General features: G+C 35.2%; 1 protein-coding gene across 2 annotated transcripts in view; it reads right to left on the minus strand.

Moving 5' to 3' along the window:
• Positions 1–22,456, minus strand: part of LOC113492703 (filamin-C) — an 88,842-nt gene that overhangs the window by 21,214 nt on the left and 45,172 nt on the right. For both annotated transcript variants that reach the window (XM_026870306.1, XM_026870305.1), the window contains exons 21-26: positions 6,155–6,294; positions 4,866–4,991; positions 2,343–2,463; positions 1,839–1,912; positions 943–1,099; positions 121–329 (exon numbers count right to left, since the gene is read on the minus strand). In XM_026870306.1, coding sequence (XP_026726107.1) covers positions 121–329; positions 943–1,099; positions 1,839–1,912; positions 2,343–2,463; positions 4,866–4,991; positions 6,155–6,294 — 827 coding nt within the window. The remainder of the gene's footprint in view (positions 1–120; positions 330–942; positions 1,100–1,838; positions 1,913–2,342; positions 2,464–4,865; positions 4,992–6,154; positions 6,295–22,456) is intronic.

The raw sequence follows: 22,456 nt of genomic DNA on the forward strand, positions 1-22,456 counted from the left end.
TTAGTGTTATGTTTTATCCAATTACTTTCCTTACAGTGTTGTTCTAAGTTACAAGTGCATAAATGCAGGATATAATTGAATTAAAGGGTTCTAATCTACGGTAAAGGCCATGAATCATACCGGAACTATTTGGCTGTTGTATTGCGCTGTTAGTGTGTGCGGGCCGACATTTTTCGGCGTAAAGCTGGCTACCAGACCAGTGACCGCGTCTCCAGTCAACCTGACAGGGACTTCGCCTCTGGGGCCTCGCACCGTCACTGTTAGCTCGCCACCAGCCGAGCCTTCGACTCGAACTGAACATGATGCGACTTCACCCACCGGAATTAGTTCTAGAAAGCGAAAATATAACATGGATTGTATGTTTTGTAAGAAAATTGTCTATTTAAAAAACTGTAACTAGCAGATTATTATTACAGAAAGGAAAATTTTGAATATTTTTGTTTCCCGCCAATCAATTCAATTCAGAAACACAAAACAACATCACAAGTATCACAACAGCGCGACGCACTTAACTTTGATTGACAGAGAACTGACGGTTCTCAAGTGACATAATACAATGACAGTTACGTATTGATACTGCACCGTTTTTCATTTATAAAATAATTTGTGGTTTAGTACCTATTTAAAAATTATACAAGTTGAGTATTTTATTAAATTAAATATATAAAAAAATACAAACACAATCTAAAAAAAGGCTTAAAAAGTTTTGATTTGACACTGGTTAGATTGAGTATATAAAAACGATTAATGAAAGTTTTATTTTTATTTTGTTTTAAAGGCTTGTTCTGAAAAATAAATAAATGAATGGCCTAACCATCAATATTATTCAAACATCAAAACTTAATCACATTCGTATTTTGCGTTTTTTTCCATTATTGTGGAGTTCCATTATTACCAATATAAAAAGTCGAATATATTTTAATATCAATAATTGGTCCTCACCAACTTGCGACGTATCGATAGTAACCCTTTGCGCGGGGGCTACGTGGAAGATGAAAGGTGATGATGGCACAGGTTCTCCATTGAACTTGATGTCTACTCGGTGAGGAGTAGCTGCTTCTGGTCGCCAGAATACAAGGCAACGTCCACCGCCAACCACCTGCAAGCAATCCATAATATACCAATGCTCATTTTTAATTAAGTATGGAGCAGCGACGTTGCCACTATTGCGAATAATAGGGATTTGTGAGATTGAAGACTTATGGCGGGAAGAGAGACAAGCATGTAAATCAATATATTTATAGTATATGTATGTACCCAAAGGCAAAATAATTTGTATCTCGTACGTATATACACAACATACGTGACATTACGTTATATTTTATTCATCTATAGTAGCAGCCGTTTTATTAGGCATAAACTAACTAACTCAAGACAGATCCTGTATTAGCTACCGGATTCGCTAATTAATTTAAAAATAAATATCACTTTTTATCTGAATTAAGTACCTATTTGAACACCTGCAAACGGAATTTTAGATGAGTATCTACGGGTATCAAAATTCATCTAGTATCTATTATTCTAGCAGGTATTCGATTTATATAGGTTATTGAATAAATAAACAGACCAGACCGGACCAGTTACATAAAACCAAACAACGGCATTCCAATGGAAATAGGTGTGTGAAAAAAATCACACTCGCTATCATAAATACAATGTTCGACTTAATGTAGCTGGAATTCATTCAAAGAGTTTTTATATTCTTTCTAATATTTTAACTGTCATAAGTAGCACGCCGAAAATAAAAAAGCATCTTTACATCCAATTTAAAGTTGGAAGGGCGTTTTTAAAGGGTTCATTTAAAGTTGCAGATTATCAGGCTAATAACGTAAGCGTACCTGCACGTGATTAGGAACTTCGCCTTCGTTTATTGAGATTTCCAGCTGGCCTTCTCCAGCAGCACTCGCATCCACTAAAAACAAAAAATAAACATTTTTAATCTCTATTCTCTCTTAAACTGGCTGTAATTACATAGGTACCTAATTTAAATTAATCCGTTTACTCTGTAATCATAAAAATGAGACAGGAAGTTAAGAGGTAGAAATTAATCTTGATATTTGCTACGATAACGTTCTAGATTAAGTCTTATACAAATTTCCGGTAAAGCAGCTTTTTGGCAATTAAGAAAATTTATTACGTTCAATGAAAGTTTAATCCAGATAGCTTGTAAATGAAAGAGATGGGTAACAATAAAGCAGGACGTGACAACCCATTCCTTTTGTAAAAAAATAAAATTTGGTCCGATTACCGGATCACTGTTGTTATTCGTTTGTATTACGCTAATATTTTCTAAGTCTTTCACTAGGTAAGAAATCTAAGTTAGAATTTGAATAGGTTCACACCTCTGAATTGGCATTGTTGACCGACGACGGCGTTTCCGACGTCTGTCACTTTGATGAGATTGGCGTCATACACTTTAGCCACAAGTGGACCAGCTGCCAACTTGTCGTCTGCGATCGAGACCTGCAAATACAATAACATACGTTACATAGGAATTATATTATAAACGGATTTGGTCGCTGTTAGGGCAATTTTAAATTCCCCTGCCAAAAAAGGGTTATTTAAAATTGGACAGCGTTAGTTAATGACAGTATACTTAGGTATTAGCAAGTATGTTTTTTAAAGTAAATGTAGGTACGCAAGTAAATAAATGCTTATATATAGAGTTCAAAATCCAAGCTCATTCCGTGCACGAAATGCATGAAATACCTTTATCAATTATGCGTGGATGTATGTTTTATAGTATTTACATTTTTTTTTTAATATTTGGATTGTTAATAACTGAGTAAGTAATTATACCGGCAAATAATTATTAGTTATGTAGAGTCTTAAGTTACAGAAAAGAAATTTATAACAAGTAAAATATTATCTAAACTTTTACGACAAGAATAAAGTTGTCGTGCAGCTAATAATGTAAAATACAATAATATAAGCTTGTGAAATGTTAGTGTTATGTGAGCCGTTATTGTCATTTCCTTATGCCAAAATACTGGCACTTTAGACATGATAGAAGGGACGAATTGGGAAAAATACGCAATGCGCCCACTTTCAGTGACTGGTACTGGTTACATAGCTTTAGGAGCATTGTAATAAATATGACTGTGTGTGACAGTAAATGTCAAAGACATTAAAATTATCGCATCAGTCATGTATTAGGTGTCTGTATAAGAGTGACTTGGCATCGATGGAATACTTATAAATTCCGATTTCCGAATATGTTTGACATGTCTTCATATTTCGAAATTAGAAATACTTAATCTGACATTGTTCGATCAAAGTTTCCGAATGAATTTATAAACAATGTCTTTACACGTTCGGGAAACCTGTTTTAATTATAGAATTTCTGATAAGGGACAAACACGCCAAGGCTACGCTTTTTAAATTACATAAGTATGATTTTAACATAATGGGTATGCAAAATCACTGAGCGTAATATTATGTACATATATTAAGAATCTTTTGGGGAAATAAATATTTAAATTCCTATTTTTAGTAAGTATTTTATAATTATAAGGTGAATAAGTTTAATGTATAATGGTAGGCAGGTTTTCTTCGTGTTACGTCATAGGAAACTTACTGATAAGCTGATTTTATGCCTTTTATTTGACAAGATTCATGTGGCAATGCCTTTCACAACTAGCATAAGTCACGTAGGTACCTAATTGAAATTGTAACATGACGTGAGAAAAAGATTACAGCTCTAGTCATCTCAGCAACAATCACGTTTTGCTTACAAAAATACGGTTTTACCTGACTAATAATCAATGATAATACTTAAGCAAGTTGGTAGTTATTACGACTTCAAGACATAAACTTTCTGTAATAAACAATTAACCAATTTGCCGGCTAATGAGTATGAAATCGACCGTAATTTTAAATGCAATATGAATCCAATAGTAAATTTAATACGCATGTTACGTAAGGTAGGCAAAACGAGGAAACGACTAAAATATACAACTTTAAGCTTTTTTATGTTAAGGTCAGAGTTTTTTCTTAGTTTGACATTTTGCACTGAAGCTTTGATAGGTCTGCCGGTGATTACCGAATTTCTTTACATAGTTTCGATGTGATTAAATTATTTAAATAATTCAACAAACATTTGCAAAGAATTGTTGCAAGCCGACCGTTGATTTTATGCTATCAGAAGTTATCAAAAACAAAACAATAGCAACATTAATCGTACGCAATGTGTGATTGTTTCGAGTACAATAATCATGTCATAATACCTTGCGTACGCCGGAACACTTCTTTAAATGATATGATCAAAATAATAAAGAGAGTACAGTCCTTTGAGTACCATACGGGCTATACTAGGTAACTGTAAGTAGCTGTCACGTCTCTAAATACTGGCCGAAACACATTCGAAAAGGCTACTCGATGTTCAAATAGAGAACTTTGGTTCTCTCCGAATCCGAATTACTCCGAAACCAGCCGAGCATTACCGAAACATGCATGCGAAAACCACATTACTGCATTCTGATTAAACACGAATAAGGTTAAGTACATATACGACGTATGTTTTATGCATAACATGCTGGTCTCAAGTCCGAGCTACGCTACTTTACTAAACACTACAGAAGTCTACATATTAAAGTATACACGTTTTGTACTTGAAATTATAATATGAGCATTTTACACTAAGGTTTTAATGTAATTCAAGCAAGATGTCATTTGTCCAACCTGCTGTATGACATTTTGATTCAGATCTCGCAAAAAACTGTCTAGCATGGTTGAGATTAGATACCTATAAGTGAAGACATTCCCTTAAATACTGCATAGTAGCACAGACACTGTTCAAAGTAACAAATGCTTGCTTGCAACGACCACAGCTACCTATAAAACGCCTTAATTTAAATGTTACTTACATCAATGAGGTGAGTTCCGACTTCTTCGGGCGTGAACTCTATGCGGTAGACCCCAGGCCTTTCAGCCACGTCGAGCACTCGCGCAGTCACTGGCCGGCGAGACGGAGCCGTGACAGTCACACCAACCTGAAAAACAAATAGGGACTCTAACTACAAATCCCGGCAAACTACAAATCGAGAATGATTCCAATCTGTTTTAAAGACGAACAAACATCCCTACAGCCAAACTTTCACGGTTATAATATTAGTAGGAAAAACTATTAATAAGTTATTTTAATCCTGGTGACGGTTACGCAATTTGTAGAGGCATTAAATTGAAGTATCTGTATCATATCTTTCTTGCGTAACCGCGTAGGTTTATATTGACACCCACGTAAACTCACAAAAATATCAGCTAAGGACTAAAACATGTTTGGATTGTCCTTTATCTCTGAAAACCAAACGTTCAAAGCTTACAGATGTCAAAAGATTATCATAAAGAAATGTTTTTATATGGGAGTATAAGTTGAATAAGTCCTAAAATAAATAACCCTTTGTAGAGGTCCATATCAAACAACTTCTTTTGTAAGTAAGGTCTTTGGTTTTTTTTTACTAATCGAAGATTCTGTATTTGAAATTACATTTTATTCGAATTGTGCTGGCGGCCATTTGTAAAAAAAACGGACTTAGTAAAATGTTGACGAACATTTAAGTCTATTGAAATTGTAAAACATTATGGGTGGTGCCTGAGCCTGGTAGACAATATTATGTAGTATGGTGCTCGAATCAAGGGGCCCTAGGATACAAATTAATTCGAGTGCCTCGCATATCGCGCTCCACGTATCGAGTTTAAACGTTAACCAATCATCGAAAGAGTCGCATCTGCTCCGTAGTACCTTTTTTTATTAAAATGAATTTCATTTTTAATGAATGCAGTTTTAGGCAATATTTTAACTGGACCTACAACGAGTGTCCAAATATAAATTGCTTATATTTTAACAAAATGGATAGTGTGTTGTAACGGCCAGCTTGTAAATATAAGTTCGATATTGCTGTTGATTTCTGCAATAGTTACATCATCGATAAATAAATTATAATGACCTATTCAAGTATTCAATCTATTATTGTCCGATGACTGTGATTGCAATCATTACTAAACACCAAAAAGCAAGAGTACAACTAGAACTTTGGTATTTAATATTCAAAGATTTTTTTCTCCATAAATTTTTGTATTCCATATCAGCAAGATTTCCGAAACTTTTAACAGGTAGTACTCAGATCGTGACTGAATCATGAGATTATGAACTTACCTCATTCTTGCTAAAACTAGCGGTTCCTGGCGAGGTTGATATCTCGAAGACGGCCGGCACTCTCGCAGGGATCAGCCGCGTGGGCTCCCCCCCGCCGCCCCCCGCAGGCCCTGCCATCACCTCGACCTTCCACGGGGATCCTGAGAAACAAGAGATTACATTAAAATGTCGCTGTCATATATAAATACCATATTTTATGTCAACATCACCCTATGGTCGACTGGTATACATAGTATGCCTATGGCATTAAGTCCGCCTCTGTACACGTTGTGCATAAAGGATAAATAAATAAATGAAGATTTATTTTATTTTATAGAACAACATGAAAGACGAAGTTCTCGTGAGCGAAGAGAATCTTTAGGTCTGCGGGAACTAAAAAAACTTGGTAGAGATCTGAAACTACTAAACGGATTTTCTTAGTATGTTACAATATAATAGAGAACAGAAAAGATTTTTCCTTATTTCAGTACCTTCTTCGAATTAAAGAAAAAAAAACAAGATTGTTATGTGGAAACGCGAAAGTTTTCTTAAAGTAACTTAACCGAGTATAGTTACTTATTCATTATTTCGGCCACAATCTCCCTAAACAATAGAAATATTAATGAAGGTACGCTATAACTAATCTGAGAGTCACATTCTTGGCACAGCGCTACAAAATATACACAGAGGATTTCCTTGATCATAAAAATTAACAGCCGCGTTCGCCTACATTTTGTTAAAGTTTCGATTGTACAGCCTTATATTGGAGCTACTGAAAATGAGCCAACTGACTTACATAAGAACGAGGAGTCAACTGCATTAATAAACAAGTTTCACACCTCTATTGAAACGATTTATAAATATAGAAGTCATGTGATGGTTAGGACCTATTGAGTGTAGTTGCGGACGTTATGCATTCATTAAAATCAATAACTTCTATGAGCAATTCATTACGCAAACCGTGCAAATACGTGCAACAAAATGGTATAATCAGTTCATAAAAAACTATGATATTATATTTGTAGGTATGCCTATATAACCTTTATGTTTTGCAACAACACTAACCACAGACCGTCCTCAAATATAGTATGTGAATTGTGAAACATATTCGTACTTACAAATATAATATAATGGCACACAACATGACAAATGACGTAGATGATGGCACTTACGTAGGTAATAGTGGTCATTACCGCTAAGTTCCTCATATAACCAAGTTTTTCGGGCTCTGAATATTTTATCCCAACTTATAGAACAGACAGTTGGTGTTATTGTTACTCTGTGAATATTTGATATAAGTTGATGTTAGTTGGCAGGCAGGTTGCCCGCGTGATGTTATTGTTTTGATCTCAACGCGGCCTTTGTTTAGACTATGCTGCCAATGCTTACTTAACAAACGGTATTATATCTTGCATATTATGTATCAATGTTATTGATTAATTTTAATACGTCCATCTATTTTCATGCGGACAAAATTATTTTCAAAAGAGACATGGGCAAGCGTCGGTGTAAAAACAAGTTGATAAATTCGACTGAATTTAAGCGGTGTTTGTAACACTTAATTTATTATTCTTTTGAAGATATAAAATAACAAAAGTCAAAAAGTAACTTAGTGAACAGACCTTTTTATCAAATGAGTCAATATTTGAACAGCATAAAGCATGATTAAATTAGAGGAATCGTTTTGTGTCGTAATTCGTTATAGGAATTTATTCATCGGAAAGACAATATCTACATGACGTATTATTTGAACTATGTATTTTGTTGTATGTTTATAAAATCCTTGCAAAAAGTCACACAGTTCGCTACTGTTTTACTTACTAACATAATATTTCCATCGCAATTCGCAGGTGTCGGGTGGTTGTTTATAATTCTTTACAGCCATGGAAACTGCGTGTTTATGCAGATGGAGGCACACGTGTGCGGTTAATACTCTTCAAGTACGGGTACTAATTAAACTGACTGCTTCGCTTCCAAGAATGCGACGAGCGACGGAATGTGCGAGATAGCTGTTTATATGTTTTGCAATACCTTAATGCATACTCAAATTGATACCATCTAGGTATTTAGCCAAACATTTTAACATTTTTATGAATAACTAGCTATTGCACGTGACTTCGTCCGCGTGGTTAGAAGAAATTGCGACTGTAAATTGAGATTTAAACTATCCTATCTCCCATGTTGGATCGAACTGCACATGGTTAAGTGGTTTAGGAGTCCATTGAGGACAAACATTGTGACACGAGGTTTATATATATTAAGATGGATTGCTAAATAGATAATGAAACGAAACATACATAAAGTAAAACATGAATGTTTAAAACAGCGGAACAAATTCTTACGAGGTCGTTTAGAAAATAGACAGTTAAAAACTTTTCAATCATGTGTGGACACAAATTCCATAGTTAACACGGCAAACACACGTTAAGCGGTAAAAAGAAACATTCTGGGAGAAAACCACATTGTTGTGAAAGACGCCTAGTGGTACCATGGAGGTAATATTTTATTGCATTCGTAAACCTACTTACAGAAACAATTGTAATTTAACGAAATAGGTTAGTAGGTAATTTTTAATAGTCAACGTAGTTAGCGACTCGACTCGACGAACAATATTTTGTCCAAACTTCTATAAATAAGTTTTTATAGAAAACCTATAAAAAGAGCGATCGTTCAGGTTCCAGGGTTTAAATTTTTGTGAGTTGCCTTAAAGTTATTCGTCATAATTGTCGTCGAGCATAAAGAATAACATAATTTTCTTTTATTTAATATATTATAAATTTACTGTGAATATTTGCAAATTACACAGCCACTTATCACAGTTATCATAATGACGATCTGACAACCTTTTCTCGACTAGATCACTTACGATAAATTTAAGAATGAGTGGGAAGATGCTATAATACAGGAAAACATAGAGTTATACATGGTACGTTCCTCTTGCTTTGTTAGTTCATCAGGGATCAGCTATTACGATCTTACGTGCTGGAATTATTTTGCGTCTGCTCTCACACAAGGCAGAAAGAAAAGGAAAAGCGAATTTGCCAAATTACTTAAACAGTTCCTACTTAACACGTTTTGAACTTGGAAAATTATTATGCTTCTTGGTTGGGTTTCCTTAATTTTAATAATATAGTATAGTCCACACTACTAAAAACATTGTTACCATTACGAAAATACGCTCTGATCCCACATACAAACCGTGTAAAAGGTTTTATGGTGCACAGATTTAAAGATACCGAGTAAGAAAACGTGATTGTAATACTCAAAAAATAAAAAAATAAGTGTCTGAAAAGGGGAGAAGTCTTTAGCCAGCAGTAGGTGATTCCAAGTTGTCCATGATGCTTTTGATGTTCGAAGCTCTCAATTTTTGATATTTATTCGCCCTTCATCAGGTTGAAGGGCGAATAAATATCAAATACAGCTTTCGTACATCGAACTCTCTTAATATTCCAACAAACCTGCTAACTCTCCATTCCAACCAGCTTTGATTCAGTTACGGTAATCAACCTCGATAGCAACCTACGCACTACCTTTTTCGACCTCTCATCGTGAACTATTATATTTTTATAGCTTTTAATCAAAACGAAATAAAACCAAAACGAGCTCTATCATAGGTTACTGTAAGTCAGTAGTTTTAAATAGCTATTTTCAAAATTCCTTTCAAATTGGCTAACTGTTAACCCGTTACATTTTGTTAATAACTGACATATGGTATGTTTACCTTTTTTCGTGGGAAGCTTTTCTTTTTTATTCGTATTGCCATCATTACTCGTCCCGCTTTATATTGAGCAGAAGGGAGTGACAGTCTCTTTCTGACTAAACTCACCCTTGTTCCTTCTTTTGCGTTTTATGTAACTGTAACCCTTTCAGGCAATCCCACTGGATCTAAATTTATTTGGTGTACCAATTCTGTGCGACATGAGCAATCAAAGTACTGTACTAGTAGGAGACATGCGATCTTTGTTTTAATTAAGCGCGTGCCATTTATCGACGATATAAGTACCGTTGCAGCTTCGTTCGAACACTTCAGGATAGGGACGGTGTTGACCGACTTATCTGAAGACTGGAAGTGGGTCCATCGCACCTGTTTGCAGCCGGCCGTTACCGACAACTCCTAGTCACTACATTACATTGAGGTTCGGTCATGCGAATATAAATAACGGTGAATTATAACGACCAATAAACAGTTGCTATCGCAGCCTATAATTAAATATTTATTTGAATTGTACAGTAAATAATGTTTTGACCTTTTTATTGGTACAGGGTATAAATTGCTTTAGACCGGTAACATCCATTAGATAAGGTGTTGTTGATGTGGTTTTGTTTAGCTCTTATTTTGTCGATATGTGTGGTTCCTGTATTGTGGTTTATTTAATGAAATAAATATAATAACGCTGGATAAACATACAAATACTGTTACTGAAAAGTAAAATAAATAGCAATTACACTTTTTCCATATAAATAGAAATTAAGCACACGATTCTCACTTAGACCTTCCACAACTATAAAAATGTCTGCGATTATTTTTTATTACAATTTCTCATTGAGCAACATTTCTGTGTAATAGGTACCTCGTTTCTCGCCCTCGGATCGTCGCTCATCCTCCGAGGCTGCCCACACTTAAAAACGACTTCGAATCTTCAAGTTCGTTGTGCCATAAACAAAAAAAAGGTACAAAAGAATTTCAAGTTTAATAAGCGAGTGATTAAATTGAAGGAGTCCTTTATTTTATGAGAATGCTCATGAATCGTTACAAACACAAGACGGAGTGCGAAAGGAATTGTTCATTTGTTCCGAGATTCTGTGAAGATAAAAGATGTCCATTATAAAATACGTTTGTGTGATTTACAAGTTGTCACTCCGTTATAGAGGTGTTCGCGGGATGTGTCCACTGGTCGAGTGGACAGTGGACCCGTCTAACGGTGGACTATGACTGGCGTAAATAATGAGAGTAAGTACTGAGGCAACTGTTGACGTCATTTGAAGTTATGACCATTGCTGGTGCTACTAACAGAAAGATTATTGTGTATGCTTTTGTGATTTTTCGAAAGGAGAGGATCAAGTTTTTTTTTGCGTTGGGATTCAATTGAGGCGAATTTGTGAATTTACTTTTATTTTAAATAAAACCTTTTTGTATTTATATTTAAATTGTATCCAAAGAGTAAAGATACGTTCGTGTATAGAATGCGAAATAAAATTACCAACAATTAAAATAGAGTCATAGTTAAACTGGCAAAGGCCGAAACTTTTACAAATTAACCTCGCTACGGTATGTAATAGCAGAACTGTTAATTGAGTAATAATTATTTTTGTCAACTTTCTCTAGTTCCTATTTAACTATGGTGCTAATTTTTACGTAATGATAGATAGCGTAATGGCTATGTGTACTAATGTATAACGCTTTGTTTGTCGTACACGTAAGTGACAAGATATAATGGTTGAAAAAATAACATAATTTGTATACTTATAAGGGTGGGTATTTTTTTATTGCGCGGAGAAAGGTTTGTTCGGTTCGCAATGCTAATTCTCTCTCTATACAGATAAGTCCTATTGGAAATGAAGGAGCTTCCGCTTTAAGTCTTCAGACATATTTTAGAATATAATAAAAATTTGTAATTAAATTAAGTTCCAGACAAAATAAGTGTTACGCAATACGGTTGAGATATCGTAGAATTCTTATACTTCTCATTTATTTTGGTTTAGGCGACATTCTTAAATTAAGAGCATATTATTTCTTCATCTCAACTACTAGATTTATTTCATAATATTATTTTATTCGGCGCTGTAACTACTACTGTGCAGTAAACGCTTTCTCATATTTTAACTATACGCAATAATTCTGCAAATATCATCCCATCTCACTCCCGCGTTTAATCACCGCCTGCCAAGAATTCACGAAGACTCCTCCTAACGATTATTTATTGTTATTATGATGTGCCATTAAGATTCGCGATTAAAACTAATAACGCGTTTGCATTGTCTAACATTCTTATTTATATTAAGTATGTGGTTAACCTTGAATACATACGATATGACTAATATTACTTGCAGAGTGATTGTAGTTGGAATCAAGAAGGTGGCATTCAAATTATGCATTCCATAGATACCTATCTTCAGCAATAAAAACGATGCGTTTTGTTTTTATTTTATCAAAAAGCCTGATTAAAAAAAATGGATTTACGTTATTTATATGTACTTATTTTGGTACCTAAGTATTTAAAAAGGCATATTTAATAGGTACTGTGTCAAGTTATGTATGTTTATGGTACAGTAAGTTAAAAATTAACGTCAGATCAGATAAATCTGGTTGTGTTGAAATGCGTTCTCGCCGCAATGTCTGCCGCGGTCCATGGCTTATAATGCGTGAATCAGACACACTGTAACGGTTAAAACTTGTTTATTAGAAAATAGTAAATCCGTTTATAGCCAGATGTTTGTGAATATATGCTAAGCAGAGCGATGAAAAGCCGTTTAAAAACTCAGTTAATTGTTTCTAATGTAAACTAAATGTTACTCAATTAATTAATCATGAATTATCATCAAACACCGGTTCCCCTCAATCCTTTGATGTTTACAAACGGTACAACAAGTTTATAACCGGAGCTGTCTCGTTACATGCAGCAATTAATTATTATTATCAACCTATGCAATCTCCTTGGTCGCTTTATTTATGGTGAAGTGAAAAATGCATAGACTTGTCTTAAGACACGCAGATCGATCCATTTTTAAACGTGGTACTATTTTTAAATAGTACCTTATAGAGAAAATGTTTGCGACATTAGCTCTCACAATTTCCGTTGAAATATAACGTGTACAAGTTATTTAGGTGTACGCATTCGTGCGAGCTCGTTCAAAAACGGAAGACGTCGTTTGTAAATATGGCGAAGCGAGAAGCGATTTGCTGTTACACCTTTATTGTTACGAAAGTTATTAAATGGAAAGTTATTCGCGATACGAGGTAACAAACTATCGCTAAATCTTAACGTTTGAGGGAGTTAGTACAACGGAGAATTGTGTACGATCGGTAAAGAAAACTATGTTATTGCCTGTAAGCTAAGCCGGAGAGCTAAGTCGATAAACTTATCGATAACATTATATAATCCGAGTGCGGTATACAATCGATGTATGTTTTGACAAGTGTCACCAAGCCGCCATGTTTTATATACAGAAGGGCTGTACCGTACGATTTTATCGAACTGGTTGAGGCTCGGTCATCGCATCGTAAAAGGCTTGTTTGCCGCAACTTCAGTCTCAAAGATTTCAACACACGTACAAACCTGGATTTTCTAGCTTTTGACGAGTGTTTAATTTCACAATTTAAAGGCGATATTTTAAATAGCGTTGAATGAATAAACGATTTATTAGGTGTAAAATTAATAGGCAGATAAAATTGTTATAGAGTTAAAATAAAAATTATTTGCAAGGCAAATTTAGGCACAAAAGTTTAGTGTATCTTATAGCTTGATGATACAGGATGTGGTTTCCTCTCACAATATATTTAAACATGCATTATTAAGATTCTAATTACGATGAGGTGTTCCATTGTAGGTGCAAGCCACTGCAGGCTAACGACGAACAAACGGACAAAAACAACAAGATAATTATAAATCCTTCTGCTGGAGTTCTGGCTGTATTGTATGCATATGAATAACATAATACATGTAGGTGTAGTGGTACCTGGTAGTGGGTAGATGGTAAAGGTCAAAGCCAAATGAACTTGAATTGGAAGAGAAGTCCAGTGACGTTTCTACGGTCACTAGCGTCAATAGAAATTACTCAAATATAATGGAGATTAGAGACAGTTCAAAGTCTAATTGTTACGTAATGTATTTAAGGGAATTAATTATTGAGTTTCACAAGCATAGAACAAGCACACGCACGTGTCACACGCACAAGGACTTTCAGACTCCGAAAAAGCATTCTTGGATCACACAAACGCTTGTACTAAGCGGTGATCCCCCACGACACGTTGCGAACTGTGGGTTTGGCGTGGTGAACCTCAAACATAATAATTAATATTGCTTTATATATTGACGACAAACACTGTAGAAATTGCATTTGCTTAAAGAGACTAGGCCTTTATAAAAGTTTTAATTCCTGAAAGCTAACGATCGAATGTTACGACAAGTCAAAGTCACGTCACTTGTCAAATAGGAATGTCGTTCTCAAGAATTTAGATATGATCTGTGCTTGATTTTCTTTTTGATCGCTCTTGATTAGTCTTGAAACTCAGCTGCTTATTTACGAAAGACCAAATATTTTAAATATATTTCAATCTATAACCGCATAAGTGAATCGATCACAGGTTAAGCTATGCTTGACGCGGTTGGTGCGTAGATATGTGACCATCTTTGTCATAACGAGTTCCGCCGTGTTTCGGAAGGCACGTTAAATTGTGGGTCCCGGCTGTTATTCCTACATCTTTGGACAGTCGTTACAGGTAGTCAGAAGCTTGAAAAGTCTGACAACCAGACTAACCAAGGGGTATCGTGTTGCCCAGGTAACTGGGTTGAGGAGGTCAGATAGGCAGTCGCTCCTTTTAAAACACTGGTACTTAGCTGAAACCGGTTAGACTGGCAGCCGACCCCAACATAGTTGGGAAAAACCTAGGCCGATGATATTTCAAAATTGACGGAATGCACGAAGTTCTCAACAGGAGACCCAAATTGCCATCGAATGCTTTACAGCAACGGTAACACTCATATTTTAAACAGGTCTCTGGCATTAATTTGAATACTATGTTTATTTTGTGTTTAATAGGCCTAGTATTTGAACATTTTTAAATTCTTGGTAAAGCTTTTAGGCTTTTATATAAGACACCACCAAGGTGTAGGTTTTTACCCATAATACTAGACTATTTTATAACACTATTTAAATAAATTATGAATTGTCAACTGGCTCTTTATTCAATCTTCAGTACGAGTTACTGACACTTCTTTTATAATCATATAAAAACTAAATTATTCCCGATTCCTTGCAGGGATCGTGATTCCTGCGTAAACCGCAAATTTAAAAAAATATTAAAATCTCTTCTATTTTTGAACATCTCTTACGATCGCCAAAAGTTATTTTCTAAACCAGGGGTAGAAGGTACCTGGCTGAGCCAAGATACAGATTTACCTTTAGTAGTAGAAATTAACAACTTCGAACCGTCTTTACTACAAAGTTTGAACTTAACTTTGATAGGATATTAATTAGAAGTTCTAGTTTCAAAGGCATTCATAATTTATTATAAAACGTTTTATAATTTTGAATATGAGTTCACCGAAAATGACTGCTTAATGAATTTGGGTTCAATGCTCTGATAAAGTACGGTCGCCAGCTAAATTAATTTTCAATTAATTAGTTTTTAATTATATTTGTTGATGAATGTTTGAACCATAATATAATATTAATGGCTTACGTTATGAGTGGGTTATTGTTGATTTGTCTCGCTACAACAAAACACCTGTTTGTTGAAATGCGTTTCGTTGTTTGACTATGTTTTGATAGTCGTTTCCTACGATTGGTGGTCGTAATCTATTTCCTTCGGCGCATGAGCGGATGTCACGAGTCCTGCCATTGTTCAGCCACCAATGGTGTTGCCGACACGACGCAACCTACAACCACTATTTGAATTTATTCAAACGTTTTCTGTCGTTCTAAAATTGAATATTTCTCGAATTAGATTGCTTTAGAGCGCTTTAAAAAAATTATAACAGACGGTGTAAGTGTTGAACAACGAATGAACGACTAAGGATCCTGCATTGCCTATGAACCTCAGAATAAATAATAGTTATTGTTCTGAAGAGAATAGTTCATTTGAAGGGTAAGCTAAAACGAATCAAGAACGTTCTCTGGGTGCGCTACCATAAATTTCAAACTCACCTATTCGAAACAAAAATTTGAAAAATCACAATGACGATGCTAGAAGGCGTGTTTTCGGAATATAATAGAGTGATTACGGACGCGCCTATTTACCTATTTCCATCAATTCACTCGCACCTACATGACATGAGTAAAGTATTTTGTATTGTTTCGTCCGCGCCCCGTCTGGTGACCTCCTTTAAACACTTTTGCCCAATCACTGGGCGCGAGAACTTTACCTCTTGGATGCGTAAAACTTGCGCGAGCGCATGCCGACGTAGTTTAAGTAAAACGACTTACTTAGCTCAAGTAGTTGCTACTTGAATAATGTTTGCGAGTTTCCATTAGACCTAAATACCTAAGTTCTTAGGTAGTTGTCAGAAGCAAATCATGTGAAAACATTTAGAAATTTTACTCTTCAGGAACGGGAAAATCACAAGAGTGCAATTTGTGCTTGGTCGTCTTAGCTTAACATAGCAACATATATAGCCATCAAATAATATATTTGAATTATGAAAATTACATAATAAGTAACACACTGTAACGGAGACACAGTTTTCATAACATTATTAGAGCAGGTAAGTACTATCAAAATAGATTGGTTACCGTTACCGTTACCGCCCTTAATAAACAAAAGCTATCGATTGCTCAGTCAGTTGTCAAATATCCGCGTATCGCTTGCCCTGATAGCGTCACGCTGGCATTCACGAAGGTATTAGACAGGTAATGCGGGCGAGCTCGACGTCCTCGTTCATTTGTCCAGCCATCCAGTAGCTTGAACAACCTCCTTTGAGTCACGGTGAAAGAGAATTTAACCGATCAATTACCAATTTACGCTTGCGCTAATTTCATGCTATAGAGTAATTTCGCAGTATTTCACAGAATATATAAAAGTGCATACGCTTAAACATACCTCTTATCGATAAAACTATTCTGGTACCAGAAACTCTCAAATACAGAAAAACAGTTTTGCTTCTAATTAACGCTGGCTCTTACTGAAAAGAAGTTGCCGTGAATGGAAATAAACGAATAGATTTTACAATCACAATATTAATACGGGTTGTATGAACTAAGTACACCTAAGCTATAATCAGCCTTCACAACGCGACAAACATAACGCTTTCAATTACATGATGAATATTTGCGTTCCAGTTTCAGTAAATTGTATAGATGGTCCACTGAGCCATGTAAATAACTTGTGTATAAACAAATGCTCTATTTGAACAAATATTTGCATCGAAACTCTGAACATTTTGATTAATGCAGCAACATGTCTGTATGCAAAGTTACGCATTTAATATGAGGATTGGATACTTTTTTTGTTATTAACAACCATTTACAACCAAACTTTTTTATTGATTTATATTTTTCTTTTATAATAAAACCGTTATCAATTTGATTCAATTGGCCAGCGATGTCCTCCTCAATTCGAAATTTAAACATGGGCATTCGGAATTTAATGTGAGAATTCACTCGCTTGGAAACTCGTTTTTTCTCTCAGTTTCGAAAGCGATGGTATACGAACTGTACGGTCAACCTGTTCTTTAAAGGTGTATCTTAACTAGCACTTAAAGAACGTTAAAATACAGGAAAAACCAATCACAGTCTGCAGTATGCAGTCATGATGTAACCACCTCTTATATTTTAAAATTATTGACTGTTTCCTGCCATTTGCAAGTTTGTTAGAAACCGGGTCGTTTACTTGGTCCTTAATTACACTTAATTTTAAGTAAAATATTCCATAACGTATAAATTCGCCGATTAACAACCTGAATGAATAAAATATGATGGGTTAAAAAAAATACCATACTTTGACTGGTTTCGCGACTTTCGGAAAATAATTTAACTAATCGCTAATTACGTACTTGTATGTTCATTTTATGATTTTTGAAGGCAATAAATAGTAGATGGTTTGTTTTGACTAGTGATCATGTTTACGTACATGATCACTATGTTTAGTTACGAAACTTGTTATTTAATGATCAGAAAAACCTTTACACTCTGACATAAGTAGAATTAGTGTAATGTATCTATCTATTTATAAGTATAGTAAGAAAATAATTATTATAGAGCAATATATTACTGGGTTGTTATTATAAACGAAATAATTCATTTAGGAGAAGAAATCCTAATTATAATTACTAGAAGTTGAAACAAAATCAACCGCATTTAATTCCATAAACTTATCTCTACTTATAATTGCCCGTATAAAATAAAACGAGAATATAATAAGGATGTTTATTATCTGCGTATTAGTTTAAATCGCAATAAAACTGTTTGAACGAGAGCAGTGTGATGGAACCCGACTCCTTCGCCGTCGCGAAACCCGACACTGGGGAGAAACGTTACTTCCAGTGCACCTTCAACCAAGCCTTATTATTAACTAACCAACTAACACGATTGAAAATTACGTAAAGTAAGTATTTTAAATATAAATTTAAAATGTATGTACGTCACAATAGTACTTTCAATCTAGGTAAGTTAAAAACAATTTATGTTATAGATAGTATTTTTGTGCGTTTATTGGTACTTGCTGCTTGGGATTGACAATTTATAACGATGGCATCATGTGTTCTTGATTGAGATCAGATCAAATACATAGTTTACTGGACACTATGTATTTGATTATATTTTACACCTTAAAGGCAATAATTGCTTATAGAAGTCTTACCACAAGGCCGTTTAGGTCGTAGGTCAAGGACAAAATAAATTCTGCTAGATAGCTAGTAAATTGAAGCGTCGAAAGACAGGCAAATGTTTCAGGATAAATGTCATCCCATTAGAGATATCGGAAATTCGTAAATTGAGGCTTTGTGAAAGAAATGTCTGTTTTATAGATCGATCTCTTGTCGAAAGCTTTGAGATGGTACTAGTTATGGTAACGTGAAAAAGGAAACTTGTCATAAAGGGATAAACTTCATCAGTTTGTGACGTTCAGGGGATAATCTCGGGAACTACTATCTACTTATTAAATACTAACTACGTGTAATAAACTACAATATATTTAATCGAAATATACGAATACAGATTATGTATTGACCAAATTACGGGTCTATTATTCGAGTATACGCTTTATTTTCTTTTTGTACGTGTATTCAAACAAAATAATCATTGTTTTTCGTCAATTCATGTAAAACATAATTCATATTTGTCATCACATTATGTGGGTTAGAATACAGAACACGTAACTAATTATAGATAATTATTCATTGAAAATTCTTTTGAATTTAAACAGGTTGTTTAACGAAACGAAGTATACAACGGATTTTCGGAATACGTAAATATTATGTGCGAATGTTATAGATGTTGGGCAACGAGTTAAATAATTAAATTAGTTTTGGTTGATTGTTAGCTGTAGTTATAAAACACCTGTAATTTTCAAATTATATAATAGAAAAGTTATTTTAGTGCACTAATGAATATATTTTATATGTTTAGATTTATCTTGATAGTTAATTAATTAATATTATTCCATAGTCTATTGTGTAAGAGTACATTTTATATCCTTAATAATTTCGCAGTTTTTTGGTGTTTAGTTGTCTGACAGTGCCAGTCCTCGACTTTTAAGGTCCAGTGTACTGCTTACATGCCTTAAATATAGCAGTACAAATAGATTGCTAAATAAAGTTAAACCTATCCCACTAGACACTTTAAACTTGATCATAAATGTCATAGTCAGAGTGAAGTATATATCATGTATAATTGCAAAACGATGATATTCCAAACCGAGTGTACTGTTACTAGTTGACAGACCATTATGTCGGCCGTCATATTTCCGAGCTGTGAACATAATTATATAAGAAGAAAGTGATAGTATACACACGTTATATGTTTGAATATTTAACTTATGCAAGTAAATAACGTTTACTGTGCTTTCACTGTGCTCATAACTAGATGTTTTGGGTAAGGAGTTAACTTGTGTTGTTGGGGGCGGAAGATTACTTAAAGTTGGGCAGTCGCGTGTGAAGTAGATCGTCGTATTCAAATATTCAGTGAATTTACCTAGATAAGTAGTTTAATAATTTACGTAATCTGAAGAATATTTAAATTATTTATTTTATGGCGTTTCACTTTTATTAAAAGTGTAAAAATCTAAATAAATTATTTGCAACGTGGATAAAATAAAAAGTCGAACGAAAAGTTTAACACTAAACCTAGTAACCTTCTTTCGAATGCCATTCATTTAAAATTAAATAACAACTGTTGCAGTTTGATTCGAAGTTTGAATGTTGTAGTATAATGATCGGGTTTGCGGGTAGTTTTTGCACAGCTGCTAGCTACGTAGTCACGCAACATCGGACCGAGCGTGCGATCGGGTGTGATGAGTGCTACACATAAAAACCTTACATCCGTTATCTGTTACTGCAAAGAGATTTTTACTTATATACACTAACCTACATACCTTTAAAGTGGGTTTTGGGTTGCATTATGCGTGGTTCAGTGTAAGGGGTGTGCGTGAGAAGCGGCCCTTATAAAAGAGTTCAACGCACGTTGCTTGCTTTGTATGTACTCAGTCGCGCGAAACGTAGCCTAGATCCACAATGGACATACCCGTAGGTACTGGATATGGCGCGGCTAACTGTCAATTAGTTAATCGTCGACACCATTCAGGTAGAACTGAATAAATTAATTTTTAGTACGATCTTGCTTATCATTAAGTTATGACGAATAAACGCTAAGCTATAAACTTGCATAAATAACGCATTACATTAAATCTCTCGAATTTACTGTATAGTTCAAACTCGAGTCTGTGTGGGCGAGAGCTGCGTTATTACTTATATTACTTTAATAAAGCTTAAACGTGTTTGTTGTATTTGCAGCATTCGTTCCCACGGTTGGATTTGGCTACAGCTATATAAAACAGTTCGTAACTGAATTCATGGTAACAGTACGAGCACCTTCACACGAAAACCAATTAAGTAGATCTATAAGGTTGTGGTAAGGTTGCGAATGACGTGTCGCGCCCACTCTGATGGATACGACACGGATGTAAGAACATGTTGTAGGTGCGTATGCAAATAAACTCACTTATCGAGGGCGACACGAGCTCCGGAGACACACTCGCGTCCCCCCAGCGACTCCTATGTGGGGCACTGCACTGACCAGATCAAAAGAAATCACAACAATAACACTTTCATAGAACATTCACTACACCATGGAGTTCGTAATGAAATCGTCAAGCTCAACTGTTCTTGTTCAACGCTAAGATCAGAGAGGCACTGTTACGTGTTTTAGTATTTAGCACATATGCGAAAGAATACGCGGCGAAAATGCATTTTGTTGGTTCGGAGGCATTGCCTCGTTCGGAAGCGAACGCGACTCAAATGTCAGACACAGGCGGTGCGCAGGCGCAGAGTCGCCCGCGCCCACCTGCGTGACGTCACTGTGGTATTCAAAATGGCGGCCCGGAATTCGAGAGCCTACATGTAGTGGTAGCAAAACAACCAGTTTGCCGCGTCGCCGCTTCTCGCGCGCCGGTTGGCCGACATCAACTCTATCATTGTTTAAGGTTTTTCATACTATACTTAATTAGCGGAATTACTTTAAATTGAATATAAAAAGTAGTTTAAAATTTATGTTCAACGATGTTTCAAGGATATACCGTAATTATTTTCCAAAAATAGATTGCCTACCTACTGGACGTCATTATTGCATTTGTATTTATTTTAAATTCATCCTAGTATGTACACAAGTAATTGTATAAAACAACTGCAGAACGATTTCAAGAGGAACACATGTTCTACCCCAAAGAGTACAGCTTAGAATTATGCGCACTCGTATATTACAAGCTCCATATGTTTCATCCAGCTCTGTTAGCAGTAAAGTGTGTCAAGTCGTGGGCAATTTGTATAGATCTCACGAAATATAGCTGTGACATGACGTCAGCAGTTACCCTGCACTAAGCGACACCTACTCGCGTTGACAAACGGGCATAAAGCGAGAACACCAAACTTACACGTTAGTTCTAAAGTTACAAGCGTTTAGTTTTAGAATTAGTTACAAAGTTTCTGTATGTAAATGTCACATTTATTGCATCGACATAATGTTTATCATAAGTCAGACCTATTAGTGCACAACTATTGAGCACAAAAAAACTATTTTTCTGAACGCCTCTTTCGTCTGCATGGTGTTCGAATTTCAACTTAAAAAAAAACAAATAACAAACAGTAACTTTTTAAAGATTTTTAACCACACTGTACACAAGCCCCTTTCACTGTCACGAGTCGGGGGCTTCTATCTCGCTCATTTCGCGAACAAACGAAAGAGACAAAATATTAGGCTTTGTATGCACTTCTATTACCGCATTTAGCGTTCAGTCGACGACTCGAGTCGATGTCGAGTCGGAACTGGGGCAGAGAGCTCGGACTATTTGTAAACTCGACTCTTTGTACGCGTTAACAGTCAGAGAGTCGGAGATTAACGAGTGATTTTATTGGAAACCTAGATTAAATATGCGAAATGCAGTTACGAATGCGC

This window comes from Trichoplusia ni, chromosome 4, assembly GCF_003590095.1.
Source record: "Trichoplusia ni isolate ovarian cell line Hi5 chromosome 4, tn1, whole genome shotgun sequence".
NCBI lineage: Eukaryota > Metazoa > Arthropoda > Insecta > Lepidoptera > Noctuidae > Trichoplusia > Trichoplusia ni.